This window comes from Dipodomys ordii, unplaced genomic scaffold (genome assembly GCF_000151885.1).
Source record: "Dipodomys ordii isolate 6190 unplaced genomic scaffold, Dord_2.0 Scaffold152, whole genome shotgun sequence".
In the NCBI taxonomy this organism is placed as follows: Eukaryota; Metazoa; Chordata; class Mammalia; order Rodentia; family Heteromyidae; genus Dipodomys; species Dipodomys ordii.
Genome location: NW_012267368.1, coordinates 5,726,792 through 5,743,423, shown reverse-complemented (window position 1 = coordinate 5,743,423; position 16,632 = coordinate 5,726,792). Strand labels below are relative to the sequence as shown.

The window sequence follows — 16,632 nt, the reverse complement described above, 5'->3', positions numbered from 1 at the left end:
AGATAATTGAGAGCCTAATACTATTTATTCCTGCATCATTTCTAGACAGGGCAGCCAGGCACAGAAGGTGATGGCTAATGCCCGATGTTATAACTGTGGCGTGACGGGGCTGATACAAAGCCGCTGAACCTGGTGTCACTCTGTTGACATCTGCTGACCCCAACTCTGTATGTGTGAACACCCACAAAAGAAGCAAGATGGATATTCTTCAATATAAAGACAAGTGTAATCATGCCTTCAGACCCCACAGCCTCCGGAGAATGTAAGGAAGTTCTCTTTGTTGCTCTTTTGTTGTGTTTTCCAGATAAGGTCTTGTGCGAACTCTGCCTGGGCTGGCCTCTAATCTTCATCCTCCTACCTCCACTTGCCAAGTAGCTGGAATTAAGAGGTGTGAGACACCATGTAATGAGTTCAACTCTATTTGAAAGTTTATTTAAGTCAGGTACTTTTTTTTTTAATTTGCATTGAAAGACCAAAATGAAAAACTTCCTGATATAGTTATTGACTAAATGCTTCCTAATTTAACCTCTCCCAAATTTCTGCCCATTTGTCTTATTTCTGCTTCCTAGAATCTCACAGTGTAAGACATGCTTTCCCTTGGCTCATCTAGGACACCGCTGAGGACATACACACCCAGGCCTCGCTACCTTGATAGCCCCTGTGCCCTGGACACATGCTGCCAGTCAGTGTGTCCTTCAAATGTGACACTGGAAACTCAGCAACCACTTCACAGACAGATGGCCCCCTGCTCTCATTCTAACCAATTCAACAAACACATAGCCCAAATAATCTGCTGTCCTCTTTGGGCCCAGGGTTGGATAGCAGAGCTGTGCCAGGCACCAAATCCTTTTCTTCCACTGTTCACATTCACACATTGACCAAAGGCACGTGCACATGTACACACATATACACAAAACACACACACACACACACACACACACACAGCACTGGGGCCATGAGCTGACAATTCTGCCTGGTAGAGAAAATGTCTGAAGATGATTTACAAACTTTTGAGTGGGCAGAAGGAAGAAAACTATACTATCTGTGTCTGCGCCTTCTATGTGTACCTGGCACATGCATACAATCCTTTATGCCTGGCATGGCTGTGCCTGGCCTAGCTGGATATTTCCACTTAAAGAAAACTAGCTGGGCACCAGAGGCTTGTTCTGAGGTAATCCTAGCTACTCAGGAGGATGAGATTTGAGTGATGATTCAGGTTCAAAGCCAGGCAGTGAAGACAAATTCAAGCAAAGAGCCAGAAGTGGAGCTGTCACTCAAGTTGGTAGAGAACCAGCCTTCAGCAAAAAAGCCATATGAAAGTGTACAACCTTGAGTTTCAAGTCCCTGTACAAGCATACATTCTGGGACTTGAAAAAGTGAAAAGAAAATTTAAAAAGGAAAAAAAACCCTCTTAATATCTAAAATGGGAAATGTCTTTATGAAATAAGAGTTATATCTTTAAGTCCACTATTCAGTATTTCAGTAACCAACAGCAAGATTAAAATAACCAGCCACTAAGCTATGTAAAGAAACAAGCGAGGAGTTCATCGTTATGGCAATATTGTAATATTTGTGTGGCTGCTAGAAAGATGGTACAGTATACCAAATCAGAACACTGGCAGGCTCTTGAAATCTGGCTAACTGTTCAGTGAATAAAAGCCTGGATGCCAGCTCTGGGGGCTGTGTGGCACCAGTCCATTGTCAGCTGAGATGGCAGCCAGCTGCTTCACTTAGGGTCTGAGTGGAAATACTGAACATGAGTGAAAAACCATTAAGAAATGAAACCAGCTGCAGAGCCAACAGGTTTCCTTCCCTTTTCTCCTGCTTATCTCTGTCCTTCCAATGTTTCTGCTTATTTTAGTGCTACTCTATACTAACTCCATACAAAAGAAGTGACTTTCAGGTATAAGACAGCTTCATTCTCACAGCTTCACTGAAGGAAGCCAAGAAGTATGCTGACAAAGCTACAACCTTGGGGTTCTACAAATTTCTTTTATGATAAATATCTCAGTCCTGCATTTGGGTTTGACTACAGCCTCATGTGTTACAGAATTTTCAGAAATAAATTCTGTACTGGTAATTCTGTGTCAGAGGCATTTTCTTGTGGGCAGTTCACGCCTGTCATCCTATCTTCCCAGGAGGCTGAGATGTGAGGATCACAGTTCAAAACCATTCTGGGCAGACATATCCAAGAGACTCTTACCTCCAGTTGACTGGCACAAAATGGAAGTGGAGCTGTGGCTCAATATCCCAGGAAGTTCCCCAAGCAACCCCAGAAGGAGTCATGTGCTCATGAGACCTACAAGTTACTCCTCAAAACTGGGTAAGGATCCAACTGTTACCATTTTAAAGCTACAAATATGGTAAAATGCACATCTTCCATTTCTGTTAGTGCATTTGGCTTCTTTGCCCTGTTGTGACTCCAAGTATCTGATATACCATCCAGAATGCTTGCTTCTAGTTCATCTGGAGAACTGCTCTGATCTTGATGGTGTTTTTTTATTGTCAAGGTGATATATATAGAAGGGTTAGTTACATAAGTAAGTGGAAAAGTACATTTCCTGTCAAATTTGTTATACTTTCCCTCATTTTTCTCCTACTTTCCCACCATCCAGCCCCCCACCAAGTTGTACAGATCATTTCCAACATATTGCCTTGTGAATGTCACTGTTGCTTTGGTTCTCCCACCCCTTATCCCTTGTCTCATCATTCTGTTGTTCCCCTTCTCTTCCCTAATTCAAATAAATGTATATACAATACCAGAGTACCAAAATCAAATACAGTGACAACAAGGAATATACCATAGGGGGGAAGAACAAAAAAAGAAACCAAAAAAAGCACATAGTACATTAAAAACAACAACAACACAAAAAAACCTCTTGTGTTCATGTCTTGCAGTTCATTTCGCTTAGCATCATCTTATGTGGTCACAGGTACATAGCTCTTAAGCTATTCTGCTCATCTGCTAAGATTATCCTAGATGTATACTAATTATTGCAAATAAGGGAAACCATGGTACTATGTTTCTTTGGGTCTGGCTTATTTCTCTTTATATGATTTTTTTCAAGTCTTTCCATTTCCCTACAAATGGGGCAGTGTCATTCTTTCTGATGGAAACATAGAATTCCATTAGATAGATAGATAGACCACATTTTCTTGATCCATTCATCTACTGACTGGCACACAGTTGTCTCTAAAGCTCAAATTAAAAGAGACTTCAATTATTTAAAACACAAAGGAATGTGAGACAATCAAAAAACAATAAAAAGTAGAAATGAATAAATTTAGAGTGTTTAGGAGGAAAGGAATACGTAACTTCTATATACCTAACTCTGTCGTTCAAGCTGGCTTTTCAAAGCCCTCCCCTTCTGCCTGACGCTGCTCCTCACCACACCCTCACCATAGACCAGTGCCCCCTTCAAGAGGCCCTCTGTTCTGTCCCATGAGCATTTGGCCATGTCTGCAAACCAGAGTGGAGGTTGCCACAACCCTAGACATCTAGTCAACAGAGGTCAAGGCACTGCCAAGCTATCTGCAATGCACAAGAGACTCTCCACAACAAAGAATTCTCCAGCACAAATGTTACTGGTGGAGAAACACTCATTTAGTGTCTCTAGGAATCTGGATCCAAAACACAGGAGCTCTTTCAACTTATTACCAAATCTAAAACCCACTTCTATTAGCAGACCTTCCAAATGCGAGGCACCTTCCTACTTTCAAAGTGCCCGAAGTCCTACTTATGGTCATCTATATTCATTTGGTAAGCCTAAGCCATTTGCCAGTAAAGGACATTGCATTTTCAAGGACACTAATCTCTCAAAAACATCTCTTTACTCATTGGTAAAGTTTGCAAATTTTAGCAATTCCTACTAAACACAAGAGATAAATTCTAATGCCTATAATCCTAATTGCCCAAGAAGCTAATATTTGAAGATTGAAGTCGGAAGCCAGCATAGGCAGGAAAGTCCATCTGATCTCCAATTAGCTATCCAAAACCCAGAAGGAGAAGCTATGCATAGCTCAAGTGGTAGAGCACCAACTTTGAGCAAAGAAGCTTAAGGACTGTGACCCTGAGTTCAAGTGCCAGGACTGACACAAAAAATGAACACAAACAACAACAACAACAACAACAAAAATGCCTTCCCTAGGCCCCATTTCCCAGTTCTCCAAAAGATCAAACTTATTGAAGTTGTATACTTCGCAAAGTATACAAATGTTAGTAATTTCCATTAAACACAAGGAGATTAATGTAGAAATACAAATAGAAACCCTCTCAATGAGCCCCATTACTCCCACTTTTCTGTAAGACAAAATTTGTTTTTTTTGTGACCATCCTAGGGCTTGAACTTAGGGACCAGAAGCTCCCTGAGGGGAGCTCTACCACTTGAACCATACCTCTATTTCTAGTTTTTGGACAGTTAATTGGAGATCAGAGTCTATGGACTTTCCTGCCCAGGCTGGCTTTGAACTGTGAAACTCAGATCTCAGCATTCTAAGTACCTAGGATTATAGGCATGAGCCATGGACCCCTGGTAGAAGACAAAACTTTTTAAGAAGCTGTCAGCCTTCCCTGAGACTACCCTCACAGCACTATCCACATTTAACCCCTCTGACCTGACCACCCACTGCTATGCCACAAGTATGTTTCATGATCACCAATGACCAAAGCCAGTGGTCACTGCTCTATGCCTCTCACCACACCATTCAATACCACTAGAAAAAACATCAACCTCTCCTCCTGAAACACATTCTTCTCTGATTTTCTCTTCCATTTTTGTTATGATGGCAAGGTACAGGTCTCCCCTTTGGCTGACCTCTAAATGATGGAGCATTCCAGTCCTCTGTCCAATGTCAGGTTCCTTCTAACTCAGGCTCCTCAGCTAGTCTCTCTGGGCTCCTTATTGCCATCCATATGTGCCCTCCAAAGCCTCTCCCTTCAGCACTAAGCACAGCTTCCACTTCCTGACACGTCCACTTGAAAAATATATATAGCAAAGACCTACTCCAAGGATCAAAGATCTTAATGCAAGGTCTAAACCTTATGCAAGGTCTAAACCTTGAAACTTCTATGAGAAAAAAAAAAACACAGGACAAGCTCTGAAAGATATAGGTATAAATAGTTTTCTACATAGAATTCCAAAAATAAGAGCAAATATTGGGAAATGGGATGACATCAAATTAAAGTCTCTACATAGTAAATGAATTACCAGAATCAAAAGACAGACCACAGAATGGGACTAAATCACTAGCTAGTCAACAGATAACAGATTAACATCCAGAACACACAGATCTCAAAAAGATAAACAGCAAAAAATAAATAATCCAAATAATAAATGGCCAATAGCAAATGAAACAATTATTAGAACCAAGTAAGATACAATTATCTTCTAACTTATTGATGTAGTTTTCCTAATTTGATCTTCAACAAATCTTTCTCAATTTCTGGGTTTATTTTGCATATGTGTCTGTGTGTGTGTGTGTGCTTGCACCAGTACTGGGGCTTGAACTGAGGGCATGAACATTGTCACTTAGCTTTTTTGTTCAAGACTGGCACTCTACCACGTAAGCCATACTTTCTTTCTCTTCTGGGTTTTGGCTGGTTAATTGGAGACAAGATTTTTACACGCTTCTCTGCCCCAGCTGGCTTCAAACCACAATACAGCTTGAGTAGATAGGATTACTGGTTTGAGCCATCAGCACCTGGCAGACTATGTGGTATTCTATAAGTGCACAATACTACATTTTAGCATTTTTCTCTGAGACAATTAGATTGTCTCCAGCTTTTTAGAAACATATTTTAAACAATAGTATACTGAACACTGTTGGGTAAAGAGTTTTTAAGCAAAAGTCCACCCTGGGTAGACAAATCTAAGAGATGCTTATCTCCAGTTGACTGGCACAAAACGGAAGTGGAGCTGTGGCTCAAAAGAGAGAATACCAGCCTTTGAGTAATTAAACAGGAGCACAAAGCTCTAGCCCCAGTATTGTTACTAAGAAACTAAAAAGGCTAAGCTGGGAATGTGGCTAAGTGCTAGCATGCTTACCTAGCATGCATGAAGCCCTGGGTTCGATTCCTCAGTACCACATAAACAGAAAATAACAGAAGCTGTGCTGTGGCTCAAGTGGTTGAGCACTAGCCTTGAGCAAAAACAGCTCAGGAACAGTGACCAGGCATGGAGTTCAAGCCCCAGGACTAGCACCAAAAAAAAAGAAAGGAAGGAAGAAGGAAAACAAAAGAAAAGGCTTTTTCTCTAAGAAAGTTGAACCTGGAAGCAAATATCCCATTATTACAATAATGCTGGACTCTCATTTTTCTCATTTCTCTAGTAAATTCTGTAGTAAATTGTTGCACGCAAATAGGTTAACCTTTTCTTTTTAACTTTGGTGCTAAACTAAAGAAATAAACTAAATGCTGGATGTCTGTGAAAAATTGGGTGAAACTGGAAATATATGAGGAATCAAGTGAGTAAAACAAAAACTTTTTATTAAATGCCAGTAAATTTCCAAGTCATTAATGCCACATCTGGACCATGGTGGCCAGCAAGCTCCTGTAATTCACAACAGTCATAGGCTCATCTGCACTTCCAGCCACGACAGCCTCTACCCATGTTGCACAGTGCCCAGGAGGTTCATAAAACCTCATTTCAAGGACACTCAGGATGGAAAGGCCACAGGGCACCAATGGCTCACACCTATAATCCTAGCTATTCAGGAGGCAGAGATCTGAGGATCATGGTTCAAAGCCAGCCCAGGCAGGAAAGTCTGGGAGACTTTTATCTCCAATAAACCACTAGAAAACTGGAAATGGCACTGTGGCTCAAATGGTAGAGCACTAGCCTTGAGCTGAAGAGCTGAGGGACAGTGTTCAAGTCCAGAATTTATGCCCAACTACAACAACAACAACAAAAAGATGGAATGGCCAGTGTCACACAAAAGAGAAATACAAAGGGTGCTGGGGACAGAGGCCCTGTCAGGTGGTGTGCTAGGAACAAGGGCCCTGCTGGTCTGTGTGCTGGGGACAGGGGCCCTGGCCATCTTGCCCCAGCTTGGGATCTCAACAGGAGGTGAGGAACTCACACAGGACACCTCCCAAGGGCAGTTAGTTGCTCTGGCAGTTTGTAGACACACAAGCTGGCTACTATCCCATCACAGTATCAGAGGAACTTTTTGGGTGTTGCTGTTTTATACCAGTCCTGGAGCTTGAACTCAGGGCCTGGGCCCTGTCCCTAAGCATTGCTGCTCAAGGCTGGTGCTTTACCGCTTTTCCACCATTGAACCACAGCTAATTGGAAATAAGAGTCTCACAGACTTTCATGCACAAGTTGGATTTGAACTGCAGTCCTCAGAGCTCAGCCTCCTGGAGTGACAGGTGTGAGTCACGGTGCCTGGATGATGACTGACAATGCTGCTATGAGTGCTGCTCAACATGACATGCTAGCAGGTTCCCCAACAATCAGGAGCACTAGGAGGCTGGACCTATGGAGGGGATGTGGGGAGGGGCTGCTGTGGAGGCTTGGAAAGGAAGGTCTGGGAGGGGAGGCTGGGGAGGCTTGGAAGGGAAGTCCTGGGAGGGGAGGCTGGGGAGGGGAAGCTGGGGAGGCTTGGAAGGGAAGGTCAGGGAGGAGAGGATGTGGAGGCCCTGGATATGTCACATTCATTATGCCAGATGTGGGAAAGAGAGCCTGAGAGAGAGAGAGAGCATCATTTAAGAGCTACATATTTTTCTCTGGAAATTTATTTTAAAAATAATAAAACAATGTATTTTACCTTGGACATAAATTTTATAAGTATGTCTTAAAAATTATGGAAGTTCAAAAAAATTATATTTCTTACTCAGAATCAAATATTTCACAATTTTTAGATCATACTATCAGAGAGAGTATTTTTAGTCTTATTATTTTCACTTTGCATATGCCCATCCATTTATTCAAGACAAATGGTGGCCTGTGCTCACAGAGGGAGGCAGCACTGTGCTAAGTGTTTCCTGTGCTCACAGAGGGAGGTGGTACTGTGCTAAGTGTTTCCTGTGCTCACAGAGGGAAGTGGTACTGCTCTTAGTGTCTCCTGTGCTCACAGAGGGAGGTGGAAAAGGTCTCAGTGTCTCCCTGTGCTCACAGAGGGAGGCAGTACTGTGCTGTTTCCTGTGCTCACAGAGGGAGGTAGTACTGTGCTAAGTGTTTCCTGTGCTCACAGAGGGAAGTGGTACTGCTCTTAGTGTCTCCTGTGCTCACAGAGGGAGGTAGAACAGGTCTCAGTGTCTCCCTGTGCTCACAGAGGGAGGCAGGACTGTGCTGTTTCCTGTGCTCACAGAGGGAGGCAGTACTGTGCTAAGTGTTTCCTGTGCTCACAGAGGGAAGTGGTACTGCTCTTAGTGTCTCCTGTGCTCACAGAGGGAAGTGGTACTGCTCTTAGTGTCTCCTGTGCTCACAGAGGGAGGCAGTACTGTGCTGTTTCCTGTGCTCACAGAGGGAGGTAGTACTGTGCTAAGTGTTTCTTGTGCTCACAGAGTGAAGTGGTACTGCTCTTAGTGTCTCCTGTGCTCACAGAGGGAGGCAGGACTGTGCTGTTTCCTGTGCTCACAGAGGGAGGTGGTACTGTGCTAAGTGTTTCTTGTGCTCACAGAGGGAAGTGGTACTGCTCTTAGTGTCTCCTGTGCTCACAGAGTGAAGTGGTACTGCTCTTAGTGTCTCCTGTGCTCACAGAGGGAGGCAGGACTGTGCTGTTTCCTGTGCTCACAGAGGGAAGTGGTACTGCTCTTAGTGTCTCCTGTGCTCACAGAGGGAGGTGGAACAGGTCTCAGTGTCTCCCTGTGCTCACAGAGGGAGGCAGGACTGTGCTGAGTGAGTGTTACATGGTTTTCACAGCTACTTCAAGGGAGAAGCTGGAAGTGGAGCCAAAGGTCATGGAGGCAAAAGAAACTCTATGGCCAGAGTTTAAATACCAAGAGCACTGGTGCGCCTATGTGGGTTTCTGGAGATGGATGAAACTAGGAAACAGTTGCCCATAGCTCAGATGGTGCACACCTGTAATCCTGGCTATGCAGGAGGCTAAGATCTGAGGATCATGGTTCAAAGCAGCCCAGGCAGGAAAATCCATGGGACTCTTATCTCCAATTAATGACCAAAAAGTGGGAAGTGGAGCTGTGTCTCAGTGGTAGAGCACCAGCCTGAGTGACAAAGCTCAGGGACAGTGCCAGGCCCTGAGTTCAAGCCCCAGTATTGATAGCACATGCACACACACAAAATGTATACAAATCTTATTTTGGTAAAAAGAATCTTCTTAACATCAACATGTAAAAGCTTTAATAATTTCATATTCATATCAATGCTAGTATCTGTAGTGGAAAATAAGATAATTATAGTTTGACATATGAATATAATTTTTTATGACTATATAAAAGCTAAAGGTTCATGCTCTTCCCACTTCAGCCTCTGGAGTTCTAGAGTTACAGGTATGCAGCCACCATACTGGCTTCTCAACTTGAACAACATCTAACTTGTAACACTGTTGCCTTTTGCAGTGAATTCGTTACTTAGAATCATCTGTGCATTATTAGAGAAGAAATATGAAAAGCATCCTCTTATGAGCTAAGTACCACAAGATGATATCTGATGGACAGATATTTGTTCCATTTTTCATTACACAATCTCATGAGGCGTTTTGTCTGCAGTGAATATATTTTAAGGCTCTGTTTCATGACATGCATGAGGGTGCATTTGAGAAGCCTCCCAACCGTTATCAGAGTTGCAACATTATTGGGAAGACCGTCAGTGAGCTTTCACACCAGGGCCTGCAGTGAGCATGCCAGGTTCAGATGATCATATTCTCACTGCCATAGTTAAGTAGTCCTGCTGTGTGGCACAGTCTCAGAACACATGGAGACACGTGACATTGTGATTTACAAAGTCACACAGTGGTGACTGTCCATGCCACTGCAGGACCGCAGTTTACTGACCTCTGAACTATAAACCCATTCCATGCATTTCCCTCATTCTGTGTGATACAATTTTAAATAAAAAAGCCACAAAGAGCAATCAAAAACCAAACCAACATACCTTTTCCCCAGGAGCTCCAGGAGCACCGAGTTCTCCTTTTTCACCAGCTGTACCCTAAAATATATAAATTGTCCGTTGGAGATTTTCTTATGATGATGTTTGTTTGTCTAACATGGGATCTGAGCTCAGGGCCTTGCACTTGCCAGCTTGCTTGCCCAGAAGGCACTCTTGTACTTGAGCAACTTGATGGCAGGCTGCTTACTTAGGAGATGGCTCATGGATGTTTCTGCTCAGACTGGCTTTGACCTGGAATCCTCTGGAGTAGTTAAGGTTATAGGTGTGAGCAGCAGCAGTACCTGCCTCATGAGAGTTTTTGAGATGTCTACAAAATGCTAAAGTTGAGATCTCTCACTGGGAACTAGTGGTTCATGTCTGTAATCCTAGCTGCTCAGGAGGCTGAGAGTTGAGGATCACAGTTTGAAGTCAGCCCAAGAAGAAAAGTCCTTGAGACTCTTAGTTCTAGTTAACTACCACAAAGATGGAAATGAAGATGTGGCTCAAGTAGTAGAGAACTAGCCTTGAGCAAGAAAGCACCTTGGGTAGTGACCCAGCCCCAAGTTTAAGCTATAGTACTGGGCAAAAATGTAACTTTGTACATGAATTATGTTTTCTTACATCAAAGTCTATACTTCAGGTTTTTTCCTCATATTCTCTACCAGTCATTAGACTTATGACAATGAATTATTAAACACCAATTGTCAACATCTAGTTGAATGAAATAAGAACTTAAAAACTAGAACTCATGTACATATAAACACATGTCCTTCCACTTGGTCATTTCTTTTATGTTATCAACAATGAAGGATGATTCTACTATTACTTGATTGGCCTTTCAATTAATCTCTCAATTCCTAAACATCGCATACCCTTAGCCTGTAAAGCACCATGTTATCAGTAGCCTTTTAGTGTACCTGACTGTCCTGTGGCTGGCCCACGCCTCACCTTCTCTCCTGTCTACACTGCCACGAAAGACAAAAGATCTCCACAATGAAGCCATGGGTCGCCACGGCTGCCTGGTTGGCTGCCTGGTTAGCTGAGAGATAAGCGGAAACATTTCCACAAACATTTGGAATGAATTGCTCTTCCCTATGCCAGGCAGAGATTAAGAAATAAAATTGTATGAGCCTACAATACATCCTTAACATAACATGGTTCATTAATTTCAGATTTAAGATACACAAGTAAATTTCACCTTCAAATCCTGTAGATCAGATTGGATTAAAAGACCTGCCAACCAATCACACAAATGTAGTTGGAAGGAAAAAGGGTGAAGAGACTTTTCCTATCCTTGCATTTGCCTACATATAGATGCCAGAAGCGCACTCACTGGTCCCTGCTCTGCAAGTTCAGCAGGCACCTGTTACTTGAGCAAATGGGGCCACATTTTAATTTCTATGAGTGTGATGTGGCTGAAAAGTGGCCGATGACTACTGTCAGGTAGAGAAGAAAATAAGGGAAAACCATGAGCAGTTCCCGGGTTAGTACATTCACCTATGCTAGACACCCCTCACAGTTGACAGGTGGGAGAATGGAAAGAAGGCAACTTGTCTGTCCACAAGGTAATAAATTTTAGTGTTTTCGTTTTCTCTCAAAGTATATCAGCAAATCAATTATTTCATAAAGCCAACGCATTTGGGGGAATTAACTGGAGATGCTAATAGTGCTTCTCCCTTACATGCAGGAATATTAAAACTTAGCTGATACTTAAAATCAGAGAATTTCAACTCTGGAATGGATGACATTATTAATAAGTTTTTAAGAAATACAACATAATGTGGTTGCTAAATAATTAAGCTGCTAACTGTATTTGCCAGCAAAGGAATTTAAAGATTCAGAAAACAATAATAATTGAGTCTGGATGAAAAAAGTATTTGTTATTATTTCAAATAATGCCACAGAGTTTAGTCTTGGGCAGAAAATAGGACTATAGTAAATTGATTAGGAGTCCTGATGGAGACTGTGTCACAGCTGTGTGTTTAAAGGCACATAGTGATTTGACTCCATGACAAACAGTCATCAGTTTTATATAAAAAAGAACAAAATCAGAAAATCATACTAATAAATTATCACAGTGTATACGAAAAAGTAAGCAAATAATAAATAATCAACACTTGGGGATACTTTTTCCCCTGCCAATATTAGGGCCTCAACTCAGGGTCTCATGCTCTATGCAAGGCTGTCACTCTACCACTTGAACCATACCTCCACTTCCAGCTTTTTGCTGGTTAATTGAAGATAAGAGTCATGGGAGCCCCCTTGCCCAAAGTGGCTTCAAACCTTGATCCTCAGGTCTGAGTCTCCTGAGCAGCTAGGATTACAGACAGGAGCCACCAGTGCCTGGCTGGCATTGCTTCTGGATAGTTCTAAATCTTCATGATCTAACCAGCATATAAGTGGTCAGATCACCATGTAAGGTTTTTTTGTTTTTCAAAGGGAAAAATCATAGCTTTTCCTTGCAAAGTAATTCTTTTCTTTTTTTATTGTGAAAATACTGTACAGAGGGGTTACAATTACATGGGCAAGATAATGAGTACATTTCTTATCAAGTGTTGTTGCCTCCTCCTTTGTTTCCTCTTCCCATCTCCCCCCCCACTACCCCATTACACCAACCGCGCCCCCCAACCCCGCCGCCAAGGTTAAAGTTAGTTTTTCGACATAACGTCTTGTACATCTCATTGTTCCAATGGGTCCACCTGTATCCCTATTTAAACGATTTGTTTTTCCCTTCCCCTCCACAAATTATACCAAAATCAAATACAGTGAAAGTAGGGGTTATACTGTGGAGGAGGGACATACAAAGCAACAAAGAAATCATCTTATAAATATATTGGAAACAACTGCATGAAAGAAAAAACATTTGAATACATATCTTGGGGTTCATTTCACCTAACATTAACTTATCTAACCTTTTCTTCTTGTCTCAGACATATACTAGTAATTTCAAATAAGGGAAACCATGGGAACTATGTTTCTTTGGGCCCGGCTTACTTCACTTAATATAATTTTTTCCAAGTCTTTCCATTTCCTAACAAATGGGGCAATGTCATTCTTTCTGATGGAGGCAGAGAATTCCATTGTGTATATATACCACATTTTCTTGATCCATTCATCTACTGAGGGTTGGTCCCATATCTTAGCTATGGTAAATAATGCTGCAATAAACATAGTTGTGCTGGTAGCTTTAGTATGGTCTTGTTTGTGATCACTTGGGTAAATGCCCAAAAGTAATTCTGTCCTGTGAAAAATCTCCGAAGCAACGGGGAAATAAAACTTATGGTCTCTAGAAACAGCTGACTTAATGACTTAAGACTTTCCTGTAGGTATAGCATTCATTCAGTCTTTCAATATATTTTTAGATCCTATTTATGTTGTTCTCTGTGTGGAACTTATCCAAGTCACATCAGTGCTGGGAAGGTACATAGATGCATCATAATCATATGTCAGGCAGCAATACAAATGCTATAGAAGTGGAATAGTAATTATTTTTTCTGCCAGTCCTGGGGCTTGAACTCAGGGCCTGGGCATTGTTCCTGAGCTTTATTTGTTCAAGGCTGATGCTCCATTTTGTGGCTTTTTTTTGCTGGTTAGATGGAGATAAGAGTCTTCCTATCCAGGATGGCTTCAAACTGTGATCCCTCAGATCTCAGCCCCTGATAAATTCACTCCTCTGAATTTAACACTGGGAGAAATTTTCAAATGCTAGCATACTCTATGCATAAGGGGTCAGATACTGAGAGCAAATTGAGTTCAAGATTCAAAACTCCTCTGACAAAAGATGCTGCCAGTCAATACCTGATGGTCATGGTACAGCACCAAGCACTCGGGACCCTGGTGCTCGAGCACTGGACAGCTCACAAGTGGAGAAACCTTTTTTTTTTTTTCTATCAAGTCACTTATAAAACCAAACCCACCCCAAGAGGCCTCCTTCAGGATGGCTTAGAAAGCAAGCAATATGCTTGCTGAAAGTTCTAGATCTTTTCATAGGTCAAGTAAGCCTTTCAGTATGCGCACAGAAGAAAGGAGAATGAACAATTTACTCTTTTGTTCTTCAGTGGTGGGCAGGGGCATCTTAATATCATCTTGAAGACAGGCATATATATGGAACATAGGAAAGAGGGCCCCAATTTTAAGTCAGGTGTGAACAAACCCTTGGTCCCCAGAGGGCACGGCCGCACTTACCGGCTCTCCTTTCTCCCCTTTCTGCCCAGGTGAACCCGTAGGTGCTGGCAATCCTGCTTCTCCCTGAGTAGAGATGAATGTCAATATTAGCAAACGTTGTGTTGCCTTGTTCTGAGGCCCGATATGCAGTCATACATGAAGCTAGAGCTCCACCCTCTTGGCTGCAAACCTCCATCCTCTGAGCTTCCCTCCCCTGGGCACACGCCCGAGACCCTTGAGTCCTCCAACACTATCAGCATTTCTCCTTCAGGCTACTTCCCTCAGTAGACCTGGCTTCCCCTCACCTGTGTTCAAACTTAGGGAGAAGAGTGCTCTCTGGTGCTGCTCAATAGAGGAACCGCATGGGTGCCAGTGAAGGAATCTGAAGCCCCCACACACACAAATACACACACAAACACATACATATATACATACATACGGACATGTATACATACATACATACACCTACACAACCTACACATACATCACATATATACACATACACACATTCACGCATACACAAATATACACACACACCTATCTACCTACATACATACATACCCACACACATACGCTATGAGAAAGAGACATGGCTGGCTGGGAAGTTGAGGACTCTGGACGCAGAATCATCATGCAAAAAAGAAACACTGCACAGGTGTTCTTCATGTGTTGCAGCTCCTCCCTGTTCATTCTATTCAGATTCGGCAAATCTAGGTCTGATAGGCTGACAACATCCCAGTAAATGTTTGGCTCAGGTGGTAAAGCACCAGCCTTGAGTAGAAAGGCTAAGAGACTATGCCCAGGCTCTGAGTTCAAGCCGTAGTAGGGGTACACACACACATACCCAGAATCCAATTATCCCAGTAAAAGTCCAAAAACCTCATCTCCATCTGCCTTGCTATGACCACTGGACATAGGAGACATAGGATCTGATTCCCCTTGTACCAAAGGACAAGGCAGCCAGGGAAGGCATCTGACTCAGTGTGGAGCAAGGCCCGCACCCATGCCTGCTCTAAGGGCCCACTTACCTGCTCTTACAGCCCTCACACCTGTTCTTATAGCCTGCATGCCTGCTCTGAGGGCCCACACACCCGGTCTGAGAATCGGCACACCTGGTCTCTCAGCCCGCATACCTGCTCTGGCACACAGTGGCACAGGTTTCTCAGTTCCTGCTTCAGCAGATTTGGAGGACTCTTGCCAGCATGAGCCATTACGGATGATGCAACAGGATTTCCAAATTCTGCCTGCTCTGAGCACTAAAATCCAAAGGGAGGAGTTAGAGGAATGAGATCCATTTCCAGCCCTAGCTCCCACCCCACCCATGATGGCTGCTGCCTGTCAGGGCTTCCTCTGATTAGAGAACACCAGTGTGTGAGAATACATCACACCTCTGTCACAAATAACCTGACGTGGCCAGGAGTGGGGACTAACACCTATAATCCCAGCTACTCAGGAGGCTGAAGTCTGAGGGTCCTGGTTTAAAGCCAGCTCAGGCAGGAAAGTCTGCAAGACTCTTATCTCCAATTAGCAGCCAAAAGGCAGAAAGTAGAGCTGTGGTTCAAGTGGTACAGCTCCAGGCTTAAGGGGAAAAGCTAAGGGACAGTGCCTAGGCCCTGAGATCAAGACCTAGCACAGATACAAAAACGAACAACAAAACAAAAGAAAACTGATAAGCTAATGAGGATTTTTCAGGCTTTAGTAGTTAAGTGCAGTGGTTTTGAGCATTTCGAATACTCTCTTAAAATAATTTATATATACAAGCAAAATGTAAATAGATGGAAGGAAAATGGAAGGAAAAACATGAAATTTGAATGTCTAAAACATAATTTTTCCACAAAATGCTTTTATAACATGTAAAGCAGAAAATGCTTCTTTTCCATACCCTAAGTTGATAGTTCCTAAATACACCTAACTCCAGGCCAGGACCTTTAAAGATATTAAAATAGTCTTCACCAAAACATACAAATGGTGGCCTTAAAACATATCTAGACAGTTTGTAGAGTTTGTTGGACAGCATGAAGTGAAATTTGGCTAAAAGAAATGAACATTTTCCTTAAAAAAAAAAACCAGGTAGGGGTATGGCTCCAACAGTAGAACATTTGGCTAGTACTACCAAAACAAAACACAAACATTCCTGTGGCTGGGTGTAGAGGCCCATGCCTGCAATCCCAACACAAAGGAGGCTGCCTGGGGCACTAGACAGGGAGGCAGCTCACCACAGGCCTGTCATGAAGCTCAGAAAGGAAGGATACACGGGAGGCCTACAGCCCAGGTTGGCCCTACCTCAAAAAATTCATATGAAACAATAAAACACCCCGAATAGCAAAAACGCTCCTCAACGGAAAGAACACTGCTGGAGGAATATCAATACCAAATTTCAAACTCTACTATAAAGCCATAGTAATCAAAACAGTTTAGT

At 42.7% G+C, this 16,632-nt stretch overlaps 1 protein-coding gene across 1 annotated transcript in view; it reads right to left on the bottom strand.

Moving 5' to 3' along the window:
* Col19a1 (collagen, type XIX, alpha 1) overlaps nucleotides 1–16,632 on the bottom strand; it is a 223,976-nt gene that overhangs the window by 156,759 nt on the left and 50,585 nt on the right. Inside the window, exons 7-8 of the mRNA XM_013032266.1 lie at nucleotides 15,347–15,469; nucleotides 14,235–14,297 (exon numbers count right to left, since the gene is read on the bottom strand). Coding sequence (XP_012887720.1) covers nucleotides 14,235–14,297; nucleotides 15,347–15,469 — 186 coding nt within the window. The remainder of the gene's footprint in view (nucleotides 1–14,234; nucleotides 14,298–15,346; nucleotides 15,470–16,632) is intronic.